The 18712-nt window shown below is 53.9% G+C and overlaps 1 protein-coding gene across 5 annotated transcripts in view; it reads left to right on the top strand.

Moving 5' to 3' along the window:
- Nucleotides 1-18712, top strand: part of KIAA1671 (KIAA1671 ortholog) — a 186227-nt gene that overhangs the window by 72163 nt on the left and 95352 nt on the right. For 4 of the 5 annotated variants that reach the window (XM_057745207.1, XM_057745209.1, XM_057745206.1 and 1 more), the window contains one exon: nt 515-649. The exons of the other annotated variant lie outside the window; for it this stretch is intronic. In XM_057745207.1, the coding sequence (XP_057601190.1) occupies nt 515-649 (135 nt within the window). The remainder of the gene's footprint in view (nt 1-514; nt 650-18712) is intronic. 5 annotated transcript variants of the gene reach the window in all.

Here is an 18712-nt window from a genome sequence, read left to right as displayed (position 1 = left end):
TGTACACATATGTTTGGATGCATGGAAAGATGTCTAAAATGAGGTGATCAAAAGTTTCCAGTGGCAGTGATGAAGCTGGCTAACGTCTATGGAGGGCTCCCCACATGCCAGGCACCCAGGTCTCACGCACCTCTGCCCCCTGGTGGCAGCACTGGGTCACACGCTCTCCATGTGCTGGTCTTCATTTGGTTTATCCCTGAACCTAGAAGTTGAGGACTATTATTACGGGTCTTTCCCCACATGCCCAAGGATTAGAGAGGTTAAGGCACACAGCCGAGGTCACACAGTTACTAAGTGGCTGAAGTTGGGCTGAACCCAGACCTGCTGATCCTATACGTTACGCCCTATCAGTGAGGTGGGCCACCCGCCGTAGGATATTGGGGTGGGGGCAGTTTGGTGCTTTAATTTTCTTCTTTGCCCTTTTAGGTACAGAATGGACTCTCTCGGCGTGACGTATCCTTCCTGCAAATGGGGAAGCCCCAGTAAAGTCCTTTTCTTGTGTCCTGTGTCTCAGGTGCCGCCGTGGGACCTAGGGAGGGAGGATGCCCTCCAGGATACCGAGCCGCTGCTCCGGCAGGTGAGCCCTGCGGCCGTGGGCCCCCGGAGAAGCCACAGCTTCTGCAAGGACAGGAGGAGCGGGCCCTTCGTGGTGAGTGGTGCCGGTGTCGCCGAAGTGGCCGCTGCTGGGAATGTCCCAGGCTGGCCCCAGGGCCCGAGGGGGATGGGGACAGGGAGGTGACTGTCTGGGAGCCTGGTGTTGCCTGATGTGCCACGGTTCGTGATGTGGAGGGTGTGTGGTGGCTCTGCTGGGGAAGCCTCCCCCACTCATGGGTTTCCGGCCCCCTGTGAAGAGGGTAGCCCTGCTGCCTGGTGTGGAGTGGCTAAGAGAACTTGAGCTGGGATCTGAGAGCCCTGGGTTCAAATCCCAGCACCATCTCCTCCTTCAGCCTCTTTGAGCAATTTGCTTAATTTCCCTGCACCTCAGTTTGTTCCCCTGGAAAACGGGACTGTGATTCCTATTTCTTTTGCGCCGTTGTTGGGAGGATGGAGTAAGGTTGCGTGGGGCCCAGCGCATCGTAATTCAGACAGTAACTGACAGTGCGGTAAGGACGGGAGGAAGGTGGCGTTAAGCTGGTTCCAGAGCTGGATCGCCTGGGTTCACATCCTAGCTCTGCATGGAGATGGGCATCTGGCCTCAGTTTCCTCATCTGTAAAACAGGGGTAATAATAGCATCTACTTCACAGAGCTGACGTGGGGCTCAGATAAGATCATTTGCCATGTGTTTAGCTTGGTCCCAGGTACACAGTAAGCACTTTAATAAGTGTTATGTTACTGTTATTATTATTATTCTTGTTTTTGAGTGTCATTTTGGCTGTCACTGAGCTTTGTGTCCTAGGCCAGCACTTCTTCCCTCTCAGCCTGTTTCCTCACTTGTGAAAGGAGGTGGGTAAGTGAGACATCAGGACCCCAGGGAAGCCCCCTCTCCCGGAGCCTCAGTGTCCCCATCTGGGCTCCACTGCTTCAGCACTTCTGATTATCTGTGCTTTTCTTTTCTGTTTTTTGTTTGTTTGTTTCATGATCCTTGGAGATCTGCTGAACTCTGCACTTCCTCCTGAAGTCCCTCCTGGGCCCAGGGCCCGCGTGGGGACATCTAAGATAAGCCTTTTTTAATGAGTTGACACAAGTTCTGTGCCTGAGGTCATTCTGAGTGCAGGGCTCCCTACACTTCTGTGATTATCTGTGCCTGGTCTCACATCTCTGAGATGTGGGATCCTGCAGTGTTGAAGCCCGAGGTCCATTCCTTCTGGCTTTGTGGCCATGGGCAAGAAACTTCACTTTCCTGAACCTTGGTCTCCTCCTCTGTAAAATGGGGTGAAGACGCAGCCCCAGGCAGTGTTCTTGCTGACACCTGATGGGAGAGTGAAAAGACCTGACTATGGTTCTGGGGCCGGAGGTGACAGCGCCCGTGGAGGGAATCAGACCTCAGCTGAGAAGCCCTGGTAAATTCCTCAAGTGTCCAGATCTCAGCCGCCGATTTCTTTCTCACCCTTGTCTCCATTCCCTCTCAGGCACTGGCTCAGCTTATCTGATTGTGTGTGTGTGAGAGAGAGAAGACAAAGGCCATGGAGGAAAGAGCATTAGAGCCCTGTCTTTTTACAGTCTCTGCTCGCTGGCCCCTCTCCTTTCTTTCTCTGTCCCTGAGGAGCTTTGTCTGTGGAGTCCTCAGGTGGCTCTCACCTTCTGGCCCCCAAGGTCCCTGCCCCATTGCTGCCTGTTTGATCACCTCTCCCCTGGAGGCGGATGAGTAGGGGTACTGAGCCTGAACCAGGCAGAGCTGGGGCCCCAGATCTCCCTGCCTTCAGGACTGACACCTGCAATTCTGGGGAGTGTCCACCAGGGGGTGGTGGTGTTCTGCTCACTTTCTGATGGCTCCAAAAGCCTGACTGGCAGGACCTCAGCATTGGGCCTCTGGAGGCTGAAAGAAATGGGTTCAAGTTCTGGCTCTGGCACTCTGCAACCTCAGGCAAGTGACTTGATGGACCCCAGTGAGCCTCAGTTTTTGCTTCTGTAAAATGAGGCTGGTCCTTAGTGGCCTCCAGAGTATTTTTGTGAGCAGTAAATGAGGTCTGTTAGTGCTCAGAAGAGTAAATTCCCAATTAATGCCTTGGCTGCAGGGATTGCTGTTACCTCTTTCCTTCCCCTCTCCTCCTCCACCTCCCTTACGCCTCTTCCTCCTCCTCCTTACTCCCTCTTCTCCTCTCCTCTCCCTTTTTCTCTCCTAGTCCAACTGTCTCATTATGAATGAGGAAACTGAGGCCCCAAGAGAGGGCCTGATGTAGGCAGGGTTACCCTGCAGTTGAGGGCCTGGGGTCCTGAGCCTCTACCTCTCTGGAGGTAGGAGGTGGTCAGATGTGCGTTTCGTACTTTGTGGGGTGTTTGGGGATTCACTAGTGGATAAATGCCATCTGTTGGTACTCTTATCACTGCTTTTTGTTTTTGTTGTTGCTTTTTTTTTTTTTTTGCCCATGCCACATGGCATGCTGGATCTTAGTTCCCTGGTCAGGGATTGAACCTGTGCCCCCTGCAGTGGAAGAGCGGGGTCTTAACCACTGGACTGCCAGGGAAGTACCTCCCATCACTGTTTTGATTGATGACTTTGTATTGTTGGTTTCCAGTTGAGATTCAGGTTCATCTCCCTTTTTTGAGTCTGTGCCCCAGGCCTTGTCGGTCTCCAGTCCCCCCTCATGTTAGGGAATATGAATCCCATTTTGCAGAGGAGGAAACCAAGGCTCAGAGAGGTTAAGCCACTTGCCCAAGGCCACACAGTCAGCAAGCTGGGGAGCTTGAATGGACACCGGGCCTGTTTCGCCTCCAGCATTGGCCCTGGACCCCTTCTGCTGCATGCGTACACTTTTGGCCTGGGGCCACCCTGCCAGCCCCTCTCTCCCCTTGGGTCTGCAGCACTCAGTGTATCACTCACAAGGAAACAAGACACCTGACCGAGCCCTGGGGCTGAGAATGTGATATTTGTCCTGCACAGGGTTACCACCCTGGGACCCACTGGGGCTGATGCCCTGCTGATCTGCAGAGCCCTACCCACCCTCGACGGGTCAGATGCTGAGTATGAGGTTGGACCGGTCCCGCCTGGCTGGGAACAAGTGAGTTCACCACTCCAGGCCTCTGTTTTCCTCCTCTGTAAAGTGGTGAATTGCAGGAATAACAATGCCTACCAAGGTGCTTACTGTGGCATGTAGGTACTAGTTCATCCCCATTTTACAGGTGGGAAAACTGAGATTCAGAGCCAGTACGTGCCTCTCCCAAGGTCTGAGTCTGGAGTGCAGACTCCTGATCATCCGCTGACCCTCCCACTACCCTACCAGGTGCGGTAGGAGGACAGGGCTGAAACGAAATGATGCTTACACAGAGCTTAGCACAGTGCCTGGGGAGAGTAACCGTCCAGTGTTACTGCTGCTACTGTGTTGCTAATTGCAATTTGCTGTCAGTTGTTTTTTGTTCCCTTACGTTCTCTCAAAGAGCTGCTGATGGAATGGGAAGTTGTCCCATCCATTGAGTAAACAGAGGCCGGCGAAGGGGAGGTGTTCTGTCCAGGTTCCCGCGGCAGCCGGGCTGGGCTGGGACTGGAGTTCTGACTCCCTGGCCAGTGCTCTTTGTTCTCCCCCCCCCCCCCGCTCCTTCCAGGGCCACCCTTAGGACCTCGGGTCTGTGCAGCAGGTCTGAGTCCCGCACCCAGCCTCCTCCCTCCCCCGTCCAGGGGTGGTGGTGGGTGGGCACACCCTCTTTTCCTTGTAAAGTGAGCCTTTGGCCTGCACTTGTGCTGGGATCGTAAAGCACGGTGACTCAGTTGTGGACCATGATCTTGGGTCATGGTTCACCCTGGGGGCCCCTCCCGTGACCGTGAAGGCACAGATTCACACTCCGGGGGTTCCCTGCGATGGGGTGGGTGGGCCTCTGGTCACCTCAAGAATGTTCTCCCAAATCCCCAGACCCATCGGTTGGCATTTGCTGGCTCATCTAGCGATGCATTCACCCCCTCATGGGCCTACTGTGCGCCAGGCCCTGAGTGAGGGGGCCCCCCCAGAGAGTCTCTCACTCAGTTTCCTGGGGTCCACAGTCCGGCGGTGGGGGGCGGGGGTGCGGCCTGGAGATGGCCCTGGAGGGGGTAGTTAGGTGAAGGCAGGCACTCAAGAAATAGAGACAGCGCTTGCAAAGGCGTGGGGGTGGGGGTGGGGGTGAGGTGAGAGGCATGTTTGGGGGGCAGTGACCAGCCCAGTTTGGCTGAGTCGGAGCGCTTTGGGGGTTGTCTTTATCTTAACAAACATCTATCTGCATGTTATGAATAAGACGCCGGATAGATGGGAAGGTAAGTAAATCAGTGCCGTGGGTTAACAGCTCCAGTTCACTGAGCCCTTAATATGTTCCAGGCGCCCTGTCACATGCTTCACCTGCATTCCCTCATTCACTTTGTTCCTGGTTCCAAGTCCCTCCCAAGATTAGGGAGTGTATCTCTCCATCTGGGGAGGTCTCACAGAGGAGGGACCATTGTTTTAAGTCTTCAAGGATGGACCAGCGTTTGCCAGATGGGTGTGGCCTGGGAAGCAGTGGTTTGCCCCTGGTAGAGGGAGCAGCTTGGGCCAGGGTTTGGGGCTGTGAAACTGGGTTCTGTACAGTGAGTGTGGTCCAAGGACCAGGAGACTGCCTGGTAGTCATTCCTGGACTCCCCTGCCCGGTGTGTGTCTTAAGGCTGAATTCAGAGTTTCCCCACATCTGCTGAGGAACCAGTGGTTCTTGTTTTTGAGCAGTGGCGCCACCTCCTGGCAGCTCTCTCATCTTTGGACAAAGATGGGCTGGGGCCATCCCTGAAGGTCTGAAAGCATTTGAACCTGATGACTTTATTTTTTTCTTTTTTATGATTTCTGTCTTTTTTAAAAAAAATCTTATTGGAGTATAGTTGATTTACAATGTTGTGTTAGTTTCAAGTATACAGCAAAGTGAATCAGTTACACATATAGCTGCATCCACTCTGAACCTGGTGACTTTATTGTAATGACTGGAGAATGGGGGCCCATATTTTTGGAGTCTAATGACAAGAATACTAATTCTTGTGAATGCCATCAACTTGAGATAAGAGGGAACTCTTGAGGTGGCCCCCACATGGAGATATCAGTGGTTGTGCTTAGAGGTTCTTTTTGAATTTCAGCTGGTTGAATGGGCTGTCAAATGAGAAGGGAAAAAAAAAAGCAAAATGGAAACAACTCATCAAAGACTGTGCCTAAAAAACAAGTTGTACATAAAGATCTGAGGGCGTTTTATTTGCCGAGGATGTGAACTTTCTTCCCCGTACTGTGTTGCTTGGCGTTCCCACGTATGAAGTTGGGCTTGTGTCCATATCATGCTGAATTGTACCAGGAACGTGGCTCACTGGCTGAATTGAAAGACCTAATTTGCCTCATGCAGCAAGATGTCAGGAGGTGGGCAGCACTGACTTAGCGCAACACCTCTGAGAGTCTTTTGGGCTTTCCCTCCTGCTTCGTCCCTCATGGTCCCAAGGTGGCTGCCACTTCTCCAGCCACTGGGTCCGCTTTCAGGCAAAAAGAAGTGGGAAGCCAGAGGGGCCGTGTCAGCCAAGCTTGCAGGAAAGCAAAAGCTTTCCCTGGAGCACCCTCCCAGAGGGCAGTAATGGGTCCCATGGCCACTGCTAGCAGTAAGAGGGTCTGGGAAAGTCCGTTGTCCACATTGGAAGTTGGCCACGTTGGAAATGGCCGTTGATCATTCAGATAGGATTGTCTGGAATTCCCTGGTGGTCCAGTGGTTGGGACTCTGCGCTTCCACTTCAGGGGGCATGGGTTCAATCCCTGGTCAGGGAACTAGGATCCTGCAAGCTGTACGGTGCAGCCAAAAACAAACAAACAAACACCTACATTAAAAAACAAATAGCACTGTTTAGTACACAGTCTGGGAAGAAAATGGGGATTGTCAGGCCCTTGATCAGGAAGACTTGGGCCTCCAAACCAGGAAACGGGACAAGGAGGAGAATCTGCCCAGCGTCTGTATGCTGTGATGTGAGATGTGTGCTGGACACTGGGCTTCGGGGATCGGAGGACACAATTCCCACCCTCCAAGGCCCCCAGTCTGCTGGGGAGCAGGGCTCAGGGAAGGGAAGGAAGGCTGGGGTGGAAGGGACAGGCCGGTTGGGAGCTGGCCCCGCGGCCAGAGGGACCCCCTCTGCCTGGGTGAGTCTGGATGGTGGGCCGGCTCTGCGGGCGTGGTGTGAAGCTGAGTGGTGAGGAGCTGGACAGCAGACTGGGAATCCGCTGGCAGGTGGCTAATTTCATTTGTTAATTGCTTCTTGTCTTTCACTGCTGAGTCCAAAGGGCTGGGGAAGAACCCAGTAATTTATATCTCAGCTGATTAAAGTTCCTTTTCTGGAGTAAAACCAGCCAGACCAGAAAGCTTTTGTTTCCTAGGTCTTAAAATGCAAAGAATCAGTTGTGCCTGAAATTTTGAACTGGGAGGATTTTGTGTTTATTCATTTATCCAGTTAACTCTCCACCCACCCACCCACTCATCTACCCATTCATCTACCCTCCCAGCCATCTACCTACCCATCCATCCATCCACCCACCCACCCACCCATCCATCCTCCCCCCGAGTTATTAATACATGCAAAGCTGTACAGATATAAAGATGAACAAGTTAGTGTCCTCAGATTGCTTACGTTCCTAGACTGTAAAGCCAGGATGATGCAAACCAGTCATTTGTTCATGTGTTCACTCACTCGTTCATTCAGCAGAAATGTATCGAGTACCTACTATGTGTCGTGTACTGTTTTGGTCCTTCAGGTACAGCAGTGAGCAGCACGTGGTTTCTGCCCTCCTGGAGCTAATACTCTGCTGTTGGGTGGGAGACTATGGCCAGGAGCTTCGAGGGGGTTCCCCGGGGAGCAGTGGGGATGATGAGCACGTTGACAAGACTGAGCTGAGAAGGACCCTCAGGGCTAGAGGAAGGGGCGTGGGGTTCCTGGGCCGGAGGCGCGGAGGAGCCCAGGGGAGTTATGACCAGGGTTATGGGAAGTCAGAGGTGCAGCTCGGAGTGCCCTCGAGTGGCCAGTGCAGGGAAGGGGTGGGGAGGGTAAACTGGAAGCTGGGAGACCGTTTAGGAGGCTGTTGGAACAATTCCGGCAAGACCATTAAAAAAAATTATTGTGGTTAAATGTACATAACATAAGATGGACCATTTTAAGCATATATACAGTTTCATTAAATACATCCACAGTGTGGTGTGACCATCACCACCCCCCAGCTGCAGCACTTTTCTTACCATCCTGAACAGGAACTCTGTACCTTTAAACACTGACTCCTCCCTCCCCCTCCACAGCCCCCCACGACCTCTCTTCTACTTTCTCTCTCTATGAATTTGCCCATTCTAGGGACTTCATATAAATGGAATCATACAACATGTATCCTTTTGTGTTTGGCTTATTTTATTTTATTTTATTTATTTTTTTTATTGGAATATAATTGCTTTGCACTCTTGTACCAGTTTTTGAGGTACACCAAAGTCAATCATCTGTTTTTATACACATATCCCCATATTCCTTCCCTCCCTTGACTCCCCCTCACCCTCCCCATCCTGGCCCTCTAAGGCATCACCCGTCATCGAGTTGATCTCCCTTTGTTACACAGCAACTTCCCACTGGCTGTCTGTTTTACAGTTGATAGTGTATATATGTCTATGCTACTCTCTCACTTCGTTCCAGCTTCCCCTTCACCCCCTGCCCCCACAACCTCGTGTCCTCCAGTCCGTTCTCTGCATCTGCATCCTTATTCTTGTCTTGTTTTGGCTTATTTTATTTGACATAATGTCTTCGAGGCTTTGTCCATGGGGTAGCACGCTTCAGTACTTTACTCCTTTTTATGGCTGAATAATATTCCCTTGTGTGTATAGAACACATTTTGTTTGTCCATTCATCTGCGGATGGGCACTTGGGTTGTTTCCACCTTTTGACTGTTGTGAGTAGTGCTGCATTGGTGTGTAAATATCTGTTTGAGTCCCTGCTGTCAGTTATTTGGGGTATATACCAGAGAGTCTAATTGCTCAAAAAAAGTATGGTAATTCTATGTTTAACGTTTTGAGGAATCACCACAGTGGTTTCACCAATTTACATTCTCACCAGCAATAATGCACGAGGTTTCTAATTTCTCCACATCTTCACCAAACTTGTGATTTTCTCTGTGTGTGTGTGTGTGTGTATGTGTATATTTTAAAAAATATTATCCATCCTAGTGAATATCTTTTCATGTGCTTCTTGGCCAGTTGTGTATCTTCTTTGCCCATTTTTGAATCAGATTGTTTGCTTTTCTGTTGTTGAATTGTAGGAGTTATATACATATATATAATTCTGTATATTCATCTCTTATCGATACATGATTTGCAAATATTTTCTCCCATTCTGTGGGTTGTTTTTTCACTCTCTTAATAGTGTTCTTTGATGCATGAAGCTTTTGAATTCTGATTACATCTAATTTACTACTTTTTCTTTTGTTGCATAAATTTGTGTTGTAATATGCATACCAAAAATAATTTTTTAGTTGAGGTGTAATATGCATCTTCAGCCAGAGAGCCTGGGTTTGAATCTCAGCTCTGCTGCTTCTCAGCTATGTGACCTTAAGGGGGTTAACGTCTCTGTGCTTCAATTTTCCTGTTTGTAAAAGAGAGATGATAATAGAGCCAACTTGATAGAAATGCACTGTTTACATGAATTAATGTCAGTAAGGCACTGTGAACAGTGGTTGACACCTAGTAGGTGTTTTTTAAGTGTTTGCTGTTAGTGCCGTGACTATGTATTATATATTGTTTCTGCAGACACGGCACTGAGTGCTGTACAGACATTATTCCACTATCCCACTGACTCCTCGCAAACCCCCAAGAGATTGTCCCCATGTTGTAGAGGAGGAAAATGAGGCCTGGGCCCTTACGCTTGTCGAGTGTCATGTGCTGGCTTTTCCCCCCTGAGTGACCTCCCTGAATCCTGAGGTGCTAGGAAGATGCCCATTTTAGAGATGCTGAACTTGAGGCTCAGAGAGGGGAGGTGATTGGCCCAAGGGCATACAGCAGAGGAACTGCAGCATCTGATTGATTCCTGGCCTGCCGACTCGCCCCTTGCGGCTGGGGAGGGGTAAGGGCATTTTGGGGGGACAGGGGTTCCGGCAGGGAAGAAGGAAGGCATCCTGCTGGGCTGAATTATGTTTTTGTTGTGCCACTGGAGCTCCTGGAGCTTTGTGGGTTCCCGGGCACGGAGGCCTCAGAGAACCCCCCCAGGCAGGTGCCTGCCGCCCGCAGAGGCCAAAGGCTAGTGAAAGAGCCAGACACCTGCTCCCCTCGCGAAGCCGCCCAGCTGGGGCCAGGCAGGCAACCTGGAGCGCGCGCGCCCCCGCGTGGCATTGCGCGGGATTGCGGGCGCCGGGAGGAGATCCTGGGGCCTGTTAACCCTGCCCACGTGTTAACCCATTCCGTGCCGCAGCGCATTGCCGCCGTGCCCAGGCGAGGAAAGGGAGGCCCAGAGGGCGGAGGATGATCTCGTCCTTTTGTTTCGCCTCCTTAAGAAGGTATGTTGGTGCGCCCTTGTGTGAAAATGATGCGAATACCGGAATAATCTTGATTCTCTCTCTCTTTTTTTTTTTTCCATAAGAAAGTGAATCATTAACGAACGAACATGCACTTTCAGCTGCTAACAGTCACAGTTACTTGCTTCACCTGTACAACCACTGAGCCACCACTGAGGGGGCCCCACACGCTGGCCGGGTTGCTGGGTCCACACCATTTCCACTTCCAGGGTGCACACAAGTGCACTGGTGTGTATGTACACACACACACACACACACACACACACACACACACACACACACGCCCCCTTGGGAACCAGGAACAATCCCCATGCAACCCGGATTCTCACCCCGCCTCATTCAGCTGCCACTCTCTGGCTTTGGACAGCTTGCTGAGCTTTACTTCCCTCATCTGTGAAATGGGGTGAAGCCCGCTCTTTGTCCCTCCCAGGCTGTCATGAGTAGATGAGAAAGACATTGGTAAGTTGCTGAGTCGGACTTAGTGGTCCAGGGCCCAGGCAGAATTCAGAGTTCATTCCTGAGACATTTGCTGAGCCCCTGCCGCGTGCTGGAGAGAAGCCAGGTTCACATCCGTTCCTGGAGGGTCAAATCCCGTCACACACAGGCTCCACTCCAGCGGCCTAAAAGACTGTATGTGGTTTGGCCTCTGGCTACCCATGTGACCTCTGCTCTCAGCACTCGACCTCCACTTACCCCACTCAAGCCACACTGGCCTCCAGAATGTTCCCTTCATACGTGGGCATGTTTCCACCCCAGGGCCTTGGCACAGGCTGTTTGCTCTCCTCCAGATTCCCTCCTCACTTCCCTCCTCTCAGGGCATCTCTCAGCTCAGTGTTACTCCTCATCAGGGCCTTCCCTGATGCCACGTCTCTAGAAGGACCCCCAGACACCCGTGTCACATGCAGCGTCCACCCGTCACCCCGTGTCTTCCTCCCCCATCAGAGTGGAGGCTCTGAGAGGCAGGAAACACCCAGCACAGTGACCCTATGAGATAGGAACTGTTCTTGTTCCCATTTTCCAGATGGCAAAGCTGAGGCCCGGGGAGGTGATGTCACTTGTCCACACCACGCAGCCAGGAGGTGGCAGAGCTGGGATTTGAACCCACACAGAGCCTGTGCTTGGAGGATCTAACACACGAATTTGACGTTTCCCAAACCGTAGTCATTCTCGTGTATCACTTTGAACATCTTTCATTTTCACGAACCACCTGGACTGATACGTAGTTACTGTTTTTCTTCAGCTTGGCTCACCTTTAAAAACATAACAGCTTTATCAAGATATAGTTCACATGACACACAATTAAGGGGACAATTCAGTGGTTTTTAGTATGTGCAGCCATCACCACAGTCACCTCTAGACTGTGCTCCCCACCCGAAAATAAAGCAGTACCCATTAGCTGCCAGCCGAGGTCGCCCCCTGCCCCCAGCCCTGGGCAGACGCTATTCTGTTCTCTCTCTCTCTCTGAGTTTGCCTATTCTGGGTACCTCGTATAAATGGAATCACACAGTATCTGTCCTTTTGGGTCAGTCTTATTTCAGTCAGCATAGTGTTTTCTAGGTCCATCCGGGCTGTGGATCAGTACTGCATTCCTTTTTAAAAAAATTTATTTATTTACTTATTTATGGCTGTGTAGGGTCGCGCGGGCTTTCTCTAGTTGTTGCGAGCAGGGGCTACTCTTTGTTGCAGTGCGCGGGCTTCTCGTTGCGGTAACTTCTCTTGTTGTGGAGCACAGGCTCCAGGTGCTCAGGCTTCAGTAGTTGCAGCACACGGGCTCAGTAGTTGTGGCTCTCGGGCTCTAGAGCACAGGCTCAGTAGTTGTGGTGCACGGGCTTAGTTGCTTCGAGGCATGTGGGATATTCCGGGACCAGGGCCTGAACCCGTGTCCCCTGCGTTAGCAGGTGGATTCTTAACCACTGCGCCACCAGGGAAGTCCCCTGCGTTCCTTTCACGGCGGGGTGGTACTCTCACATCAGCATACCGCACTTTGGTTATTTGTACGTCGGCTGATGGACAGCTGGTGTGTTTCCCCCTCATTTTTACAGTCCCCTTGTACTGGTTTCATTTCTTCACTGTTCTGACCTCTGTCTGCACCTATTAGTTATTTGGTTTCTGATCCCCTGTCTCCCTGCCGCAAACAAGAATCGCAGGATTTCCAGACTCTTGCCTCCTTTGTTCAGCGCCGTGCTGTCACTACAAAGTTGGTGCTCCATCAGTGTTTGTTGAATGAATGCGTGAGGGAGGGACCAGCGGGTGAGTCAGCAGCCAGGCAGGGAGGACAGGTAGGCGTGTGCACAGCTAACCGACCCGGTGAGAGAGAGCGAGCTTGGTCTCCCTTGACTCGGTTGCGGGGGAGCCAGAAGGGCTCAGGGCACAGTGACGCTGGGTCTTGACAGGTGTGTAGAGGTCGGCCGGGTAGAGAGAGGCAGGCAGGGCGACCCAGGCACAGGGCCCTGCCTGAGCCGTGGCAGGTGGGGGCTCAACCGCTTGGGCCACAACAGAGATTTGCGCTCCTCAACACAGTCCTGGGAGGGGACCCCGTGCTCGCAGGGTGGCCTCGTCACCGAGCAGAGCGGAGGGCGGGGAGCAGGGCGGAGAATTTAGTCTGGGGGGTGGGGCAGCGCTCCGAGGACCCCGTTCCTTCTGCCTCAGGAACCCCCTGACCTGGTGATCCCTGAGTGCTGGCCTCAGATACACTCAGGGCTTCTGAATCCAGATCTGTGGGCGGTGTCCCTCAAGATCCTGTGTCAGGGCTGCCCCTGGAGGCCAGGCCAGGCAGGGATGGGAATTTAATGACAAAACAGGGAGGAGGGCGAGGGGCCTCCCAGGGTGGTCCTGCCCAGAGTGGCTGGACCACCCGATGTTTCAAGCAAAACCCATGATGGGCATTTGATCTTATTGTGAAATCTCACTGTTTTTATACACTGGAGGGAAAAAATATGTTTTTAACTTAACCACACCCAGCCGCCTTCAGTTAACACAGGGGGTATTGGCAGTCTCGATTCACATACGATCTCGCCGAATCCTTGCCATGACTCATGGGGAAACGGAGGCTTGGGAAAGTGGGCAGGTGCCACCCACAGGCTCCATCCAGGGATGTTGGGCTTCTTTTGGAAGCTTCCATCTTCAGGGGGCATCAGAAATGTCCTGAGTGTCCTTTAGGGGGGTTCTTGCTGCAATTTCTGTCCTCTTCCCCCACCCATCCTCCTTCCAGATAAAAAGAAGGCACCAGCTTCCTGGTGCAGTGTCCACAAGTGACCACCAGAGGGCAGGAAGGGGGTGATCTAAGTACTTTTCAACATTTTGCTTTATGATTAGTTTTTAACCCTTTTTGCACTAGGGCCTTCATTCTAAACCCAAAAAGGCCAAGTCTTCCACCACCATGTAGATTTTTATTTTAATGCTTGTCACTGACTTCAGAGCATGTGTCCCTCAGCTCAGTTCCCCATCAGGTCTCTTGTCAGTTTTGATTTTGCAAGCCTGTCAGGGGCTGCTGGGCTGAAGTTGGGACATGCAGCTCTCACAGCCCTGGCCACCCCAGTTTGTTTTCACTGATGCTGGTTCTCTTTTGAATAAATTAATTTTGGAGGGAAAAAGTTTGTTTTATTTCTAAAAGAGGTGTGTGTGGTGGGGGGAGCGTATGTGTGTTTCTAGGGGATGGGTAGCCTGCAAGGAGAGCCCTATGAATATAGAAATGGCATTTCTGACCTAAGAAGGTGTATTTCCAGAGGAAGAGAGGGTCTCCTGAGAAGAGGAACGTTCAGTCGTATCTCAAGCCCCAGCTCCACGCCACCTCCTCTAAGAAGCCCTCCTGGGTTGCACCCTTTCCTGTGCACTGCAGGCCCTTCAGCCTCCGGTACTGTAACTTGCTGCCAAGTGCTTCCCTCTTGTAGACGCTGAGCTCCCAGAGGGCAAGAACTGGCCTCCCTCAGCCTCACTCAGTGTCCCCACCACCTCACACTTCATCCTCAAGGCTTTCAGTGAGTGAGCGCTTGAAACCTGCTAGGGACTCTTCCGATGCCACCTCACCCCACCCCTGCAGCGGCCCTGTGAGGGAAGAAGTTACTGTGGTTGCCGTTGCCTCCTTGTTCTTGTCACCAACCTCGTTTTACATCGGGAGGAACTGAGGCACAGAGAGGAGAAGCAGGGTGTCCAGGGCGATGCTGTTTGCAGATCAGAGCTGGGATTTGAACCCAGGTCCATCTGAGTGCCCATCCCTGCTCCTGGCAACTTCATGCCCCATCGTCGTAGCACCATGGTAGGTGCCCAAACAGGGCTCCCTAAGTTAGCGGGGAAAGCTCTCCGGCTGGGGTCTCGGTGCAGCTGGCCCCGCACACACCCTCCTGGGGGTCTTCCTCCTGCTGCTCCCTCCTCCCTCCATCCTTTGCACAGCTGCCTCCTCCTCCTCCTCTTTCTCCTCTGCTCCTTCCTCCTCCTCCTCTTCTTTCTTCTCCTCTTTCTCCAAAAGCTTATTGAGGTATAGTCTACATCCTATAAAATTCTTTCCTTTTTAAGTGTACAATGTGATCATTTTCAGTAAATTTACAGAGTTGCACAACCATCACCACTGCCTAATACCAGAACCTACTGATCACCCCATTGAGAAACCCCGTACCCGTCAAGCCCTGGAAACCACCGATCTACTGTGCACCTCCATCATTTCGCCTCTTCTGGACAGTTCCTACCACGAGGCCTTCCCGCGTGGTTTCTCTCCCTGAGCACGGTGGTGTTGGTGCAGCCAGAGTGCCTCCACCTTTTGTGTTGACCTGGCTCCCTCTGGGCGCTGGTGTCTCCTACCTCCTCTCTTCCCTGTCTGCCCCTCCTCCCAGTGGAGGGAACCGAGGGGTCAGGCTGAGTGAAGGCAGGTGAAAAATGTTCTGGTTTGGGGTTTTTTTTCTTCTCCCAGTTGTGTGTTTTAAGTGATTTCCAGCATCCTGCTGTTGATAACGCCCTGTGGGTTGGCTGTGCCCTGGTGGGATGGGCTCAGAGTGCCTTGTCTGGGGTAGATAACCCCCCACCCTGCAGGGCTGGCTCCAGCTTGAAGCCCTCCTTGTTGCCCTGCCAGCCAGGGCGGTGGAACTTGCTACACCACTAGGCGGTCATGGCCAAGGTGATTTGAGCCCTGACAGAGAGCTCCCGGCTCTGAGCAGTATGTTACACATATTTCTTCATTTCCTCCTCCCAGCAACCCCGTGGGACAGGCGGTGTCGTCACCCTTATTTTACATAAAGCTGCGGCACCGAGAGGTTAGACAACCAGCCAGATATCACACAGCTAGCTAGTGCTGGGACGGGGATTCGAACCCTGGCAGTCTGCCTCCAGCACCCTCACCCTTTCCCTGCACCCCAGGCTGCCTTTGCGAGACGAGCCATCTCCTCCTTGGGTCTCAGTTTCCCCTCTGGACAGTCTTCTGCTCTGTGTTGTGACCCTTCAGGGGACTGTCAACTCTTGGCAGACGGGGACGTGTGTGTGGCTTCTGTGGGTCCCCTTTGGTGGCTGAGGCGCTGCCGTGCACACAGTAGGTCTGCCTTTCAGGAAACGGTTACAGAGCACCTACTAAGTGCTGGGCTGCATGCCAGGCCCTGGGATCTGGCCTTGCCCACGGGGAGCTCACAGTCCTGCGGGGAGGACAGGCTCTCATCACCAGAAGTACCTTGATGTACCCGAAGGGGAGGCCCAGCGACTCAGACTTGCTCGCTCAGAGGGCGTCCCAGGAAATGTGCTGCTTGCACTGGGTTTGAGAGATGGCTCCATTTCCGCAGATGGAAAGGCATTCCCGATGGAGGGCCCTGCCTGAGCAAAGGCTGGAAGGCTGAGGGTCCACACACAGTTGAGGAATGGGTGTCACTGTGATGGTACGTGGAGGCCGTATGGCGAAGGGCATTGAAGCCCGAGCCAAGTCGTGAGGCTCTGGCCACAGGCGCACCCCGAGCACCAGTAGGCACGTGGGGCTGGTGCCTCCAGTGTTCTCAGGAGGGGGCCGTGTTGGCACCATCTGTGTCCAGCTCCTGGCACGGGGTCGGGACACGGTGCACAGGTGAGTGAGCCGGCCGCCTGCCTTCCTAGAGGGTTGGAAATTCTCATGCCCGCAAAGGCCGGGGACTGGTCTGGGCCACGGCCGGCCGTGGGGCGCGGGGAATGGGGCGGAGCCAGTGGCCCACATCCTCACGTGGGGATGCAGACCCTTGGGCCAGGCCAGCCTGCTTTTCTAGAGACACCGGAAATCTGCACTGCTACCCGCAGTTCTCCTGACATTCAAATGTCGGCAACTCATTCAGATAAAACAAAAAAGTGCGCCTTCCTCCCCCTGCTCCCCCACCAGAACAGCCCGACGCAGAGTCACACCTGGGGGCGACAGTTGTCCATCGCTGTTTTCCTTCGTGAACACAGGTGTTGATTTTAACAACCTCCCATCTTTTTTGTAGATGAGAGGTTTCTGCTCAAAGCTAAGCCCTCTGAGTAGGCTGACATGGTTGCTTGTACCTTCGGTCTTTTTTGTTGTTGCTTTTGTTTTCGGGGGGTTTTTTGGAATGTATGAAGGACATGAACAAGCATTGCCCGAGGACCTCCTGCGGCCAGGTGTGGTGTTGCGACGTGGGGAGCCTGGCTGACCAGGGTGGGGGCCCCTGGGGAACTGACCTTTGAGGAGGGAGGGAAGGGGGGGATCGCAGGGACACAGAATGTTCCTCCGCAGGAGGGGCTGTGGGTCCCTGTGTGGGGGGGCCACCCTGAGCCTGGGCTGCAGGCTGCAGGAGGGGGCAGGATGGTTAGAGCTTCAGCCAGAGGCTGCGGCATGCATAGGAGCGAACCAGGTGGCGACGAAGGGGTGTGTTTGTTTTCTGGGGCTGCCGTAACAAATCACCACGCACGTCGTGGCTCAGAAACAGTAGCTACTTACTCCCTCTCTGTCCTGGAGGCCAGAGTCTGAAGTCAAGGTGGCAGCAGGGCCACGCTCCCTCCAGGGATTCTGGGAGGGGACCCTTCCCTGCGTCTTTCAGCTTTGGGGGCCCCACACCCCTCCAGCCTCTGCCTGCATCCTCACCTGGCATCCTCCCCTGAGCTCGTGTCTGCTCTTCTGGACACTTGCTGGACTTAGGGCAGCCCCGGGTAATCCAGAGTAATCTCATCTCAAGGTCCTTCACTGAATTGCATCTGCAAAGACCTTTCTCCAGATAAGGTCACATGTGCAGGTTCTGGGTGGACATGCCTTTTGAGGGGCCAGCATCCCATCCACTACCGGGAGAAAGACTGCTTCCGACGGAGGAAAGCATGAGCAAAGGCCCTGCGGTTGCCTGGCTCACCCGATGGGGGCGGGGCAGGTGTGGGCTCCAATGGTAAAAGGCGAGCAGGTGCCTGCAATGGGACGGATGGGGAGTCAGGGACGGCATCCAGGGTGTGTGTGGGGGGGTGCCTTTGTCACCGTGGTGCAGGCAGGTGGTTCTCCTGGCCAGGTGGGAAGGTCCCACAGGGCAGGGTGGGGAATGAGGTTGCTTTCAGCCTGGTGTGGGGGTGTGGCAGGGGGCCTGCTGTTCCTGGGGGTGTGACCTGGTGACTGCTGGCCACCTCCCGGCCGAGAAAACAGGACTTAGCTAGGGGGAGGTCTCCATCACTGGGGCCTGCCCACCACCCCCTGCCTCATCGGGGCTCAGCTCTGTCTCCGCCTTGAACTTGCCGGGTCTCACTTTCACATTGTTTTTATTCTCAGCACCCCTGCCCTGTCTCCTGTCTTTCTGCTTCTGCCCCCACCCCTTCCCTGCTCACACCCCACTGCCCTGCTCTCTCTGTCTCCCCGTCATCTCTGACTTGCCTCAGCTTCATCTCTTTTCCTGCCTGTGCGTGTGTCTCCATCACGCTCAGTGACCAAGCCCTGCCCCGCCCCATCTCTGTCATGCTCTCTGCCCTTTCCAGCCCGTTTCTCTCTGGTCCATCCCCGTCAGGCCAATGGGAGGCTGAGTAGTTGGCTGCCAGCAGCCTCCAGGTTCCTGGTGTTGGATAGTTATTCCCTGGAAGAGTCAGCTGAGGCCTCCTCCCACCGTTCTGTTAGCCCCTCAGCGAGCGGGACCCCATTTCCCAGTGGTACCGTCAGCCAGTCAGTCAGCAAGCAGGGACCGGGCTGTACCTCCAGCTGTGCCATCGGCTGGGACCAGCCCCCGACGAGCCGTCTGTCGGGCAGTGAGCGGCAGGGACCCCTCGCCGGCCGGATGTCGGGCGCCGAGTCGGAGGCGCCGTGGGTCTGTGTCTGAAGAGCTTGGACGTTCACGCTGTGGTTTCCTCGCTGCTGAGCTCAGCTCTCCCCGCCGGCATCCACGTGGGCGTCCTGTCCGTCGCTCTGCCCCGCGTGGGCTGTGGGACGCGTGTGTGCGGCACCCGCGGTCCCGGAGGCCCGGGGAGGCCCCTCTGCCGAGGTCCTGCGCCCCCTCCGCGTCCGGGCCCTCGTGCGGGGCGCTCGCGGGTGCCAGTCCCATCCTGGTTGTGACGCGCGCTGACCTGTCGGGGGAGGTGTGGAGCCGGGGCCCTGGGGCTGCCCGCCGCTCACCTCGGCAGCTGCCTTCGCTCTTGAGCTCCGACT

The sequence above is a fragment of the Hippopotamus amphibius genome, chromosome 8 (assembly GCF_030028045.1).
Source record: "Hippopotamus amphibius kiboko isolate mHipAmp2 chromosome 8, mHipAmp2.hap2, whole genome shotgun sequence".
NCBI classification, from domain to species: domain Eukaryota; kingdom Metazoa; phylum Chordata; class Mammalia; order Artiodactyla; family Hippopotamidae; genus Hippopotamus; species Hippopotamus amphibius.
The sequence above is the reverse complement of the archived record's forward strand: the minus strand, read 5'-3'. Positions and strand labels throughout refer to the sequence as shown.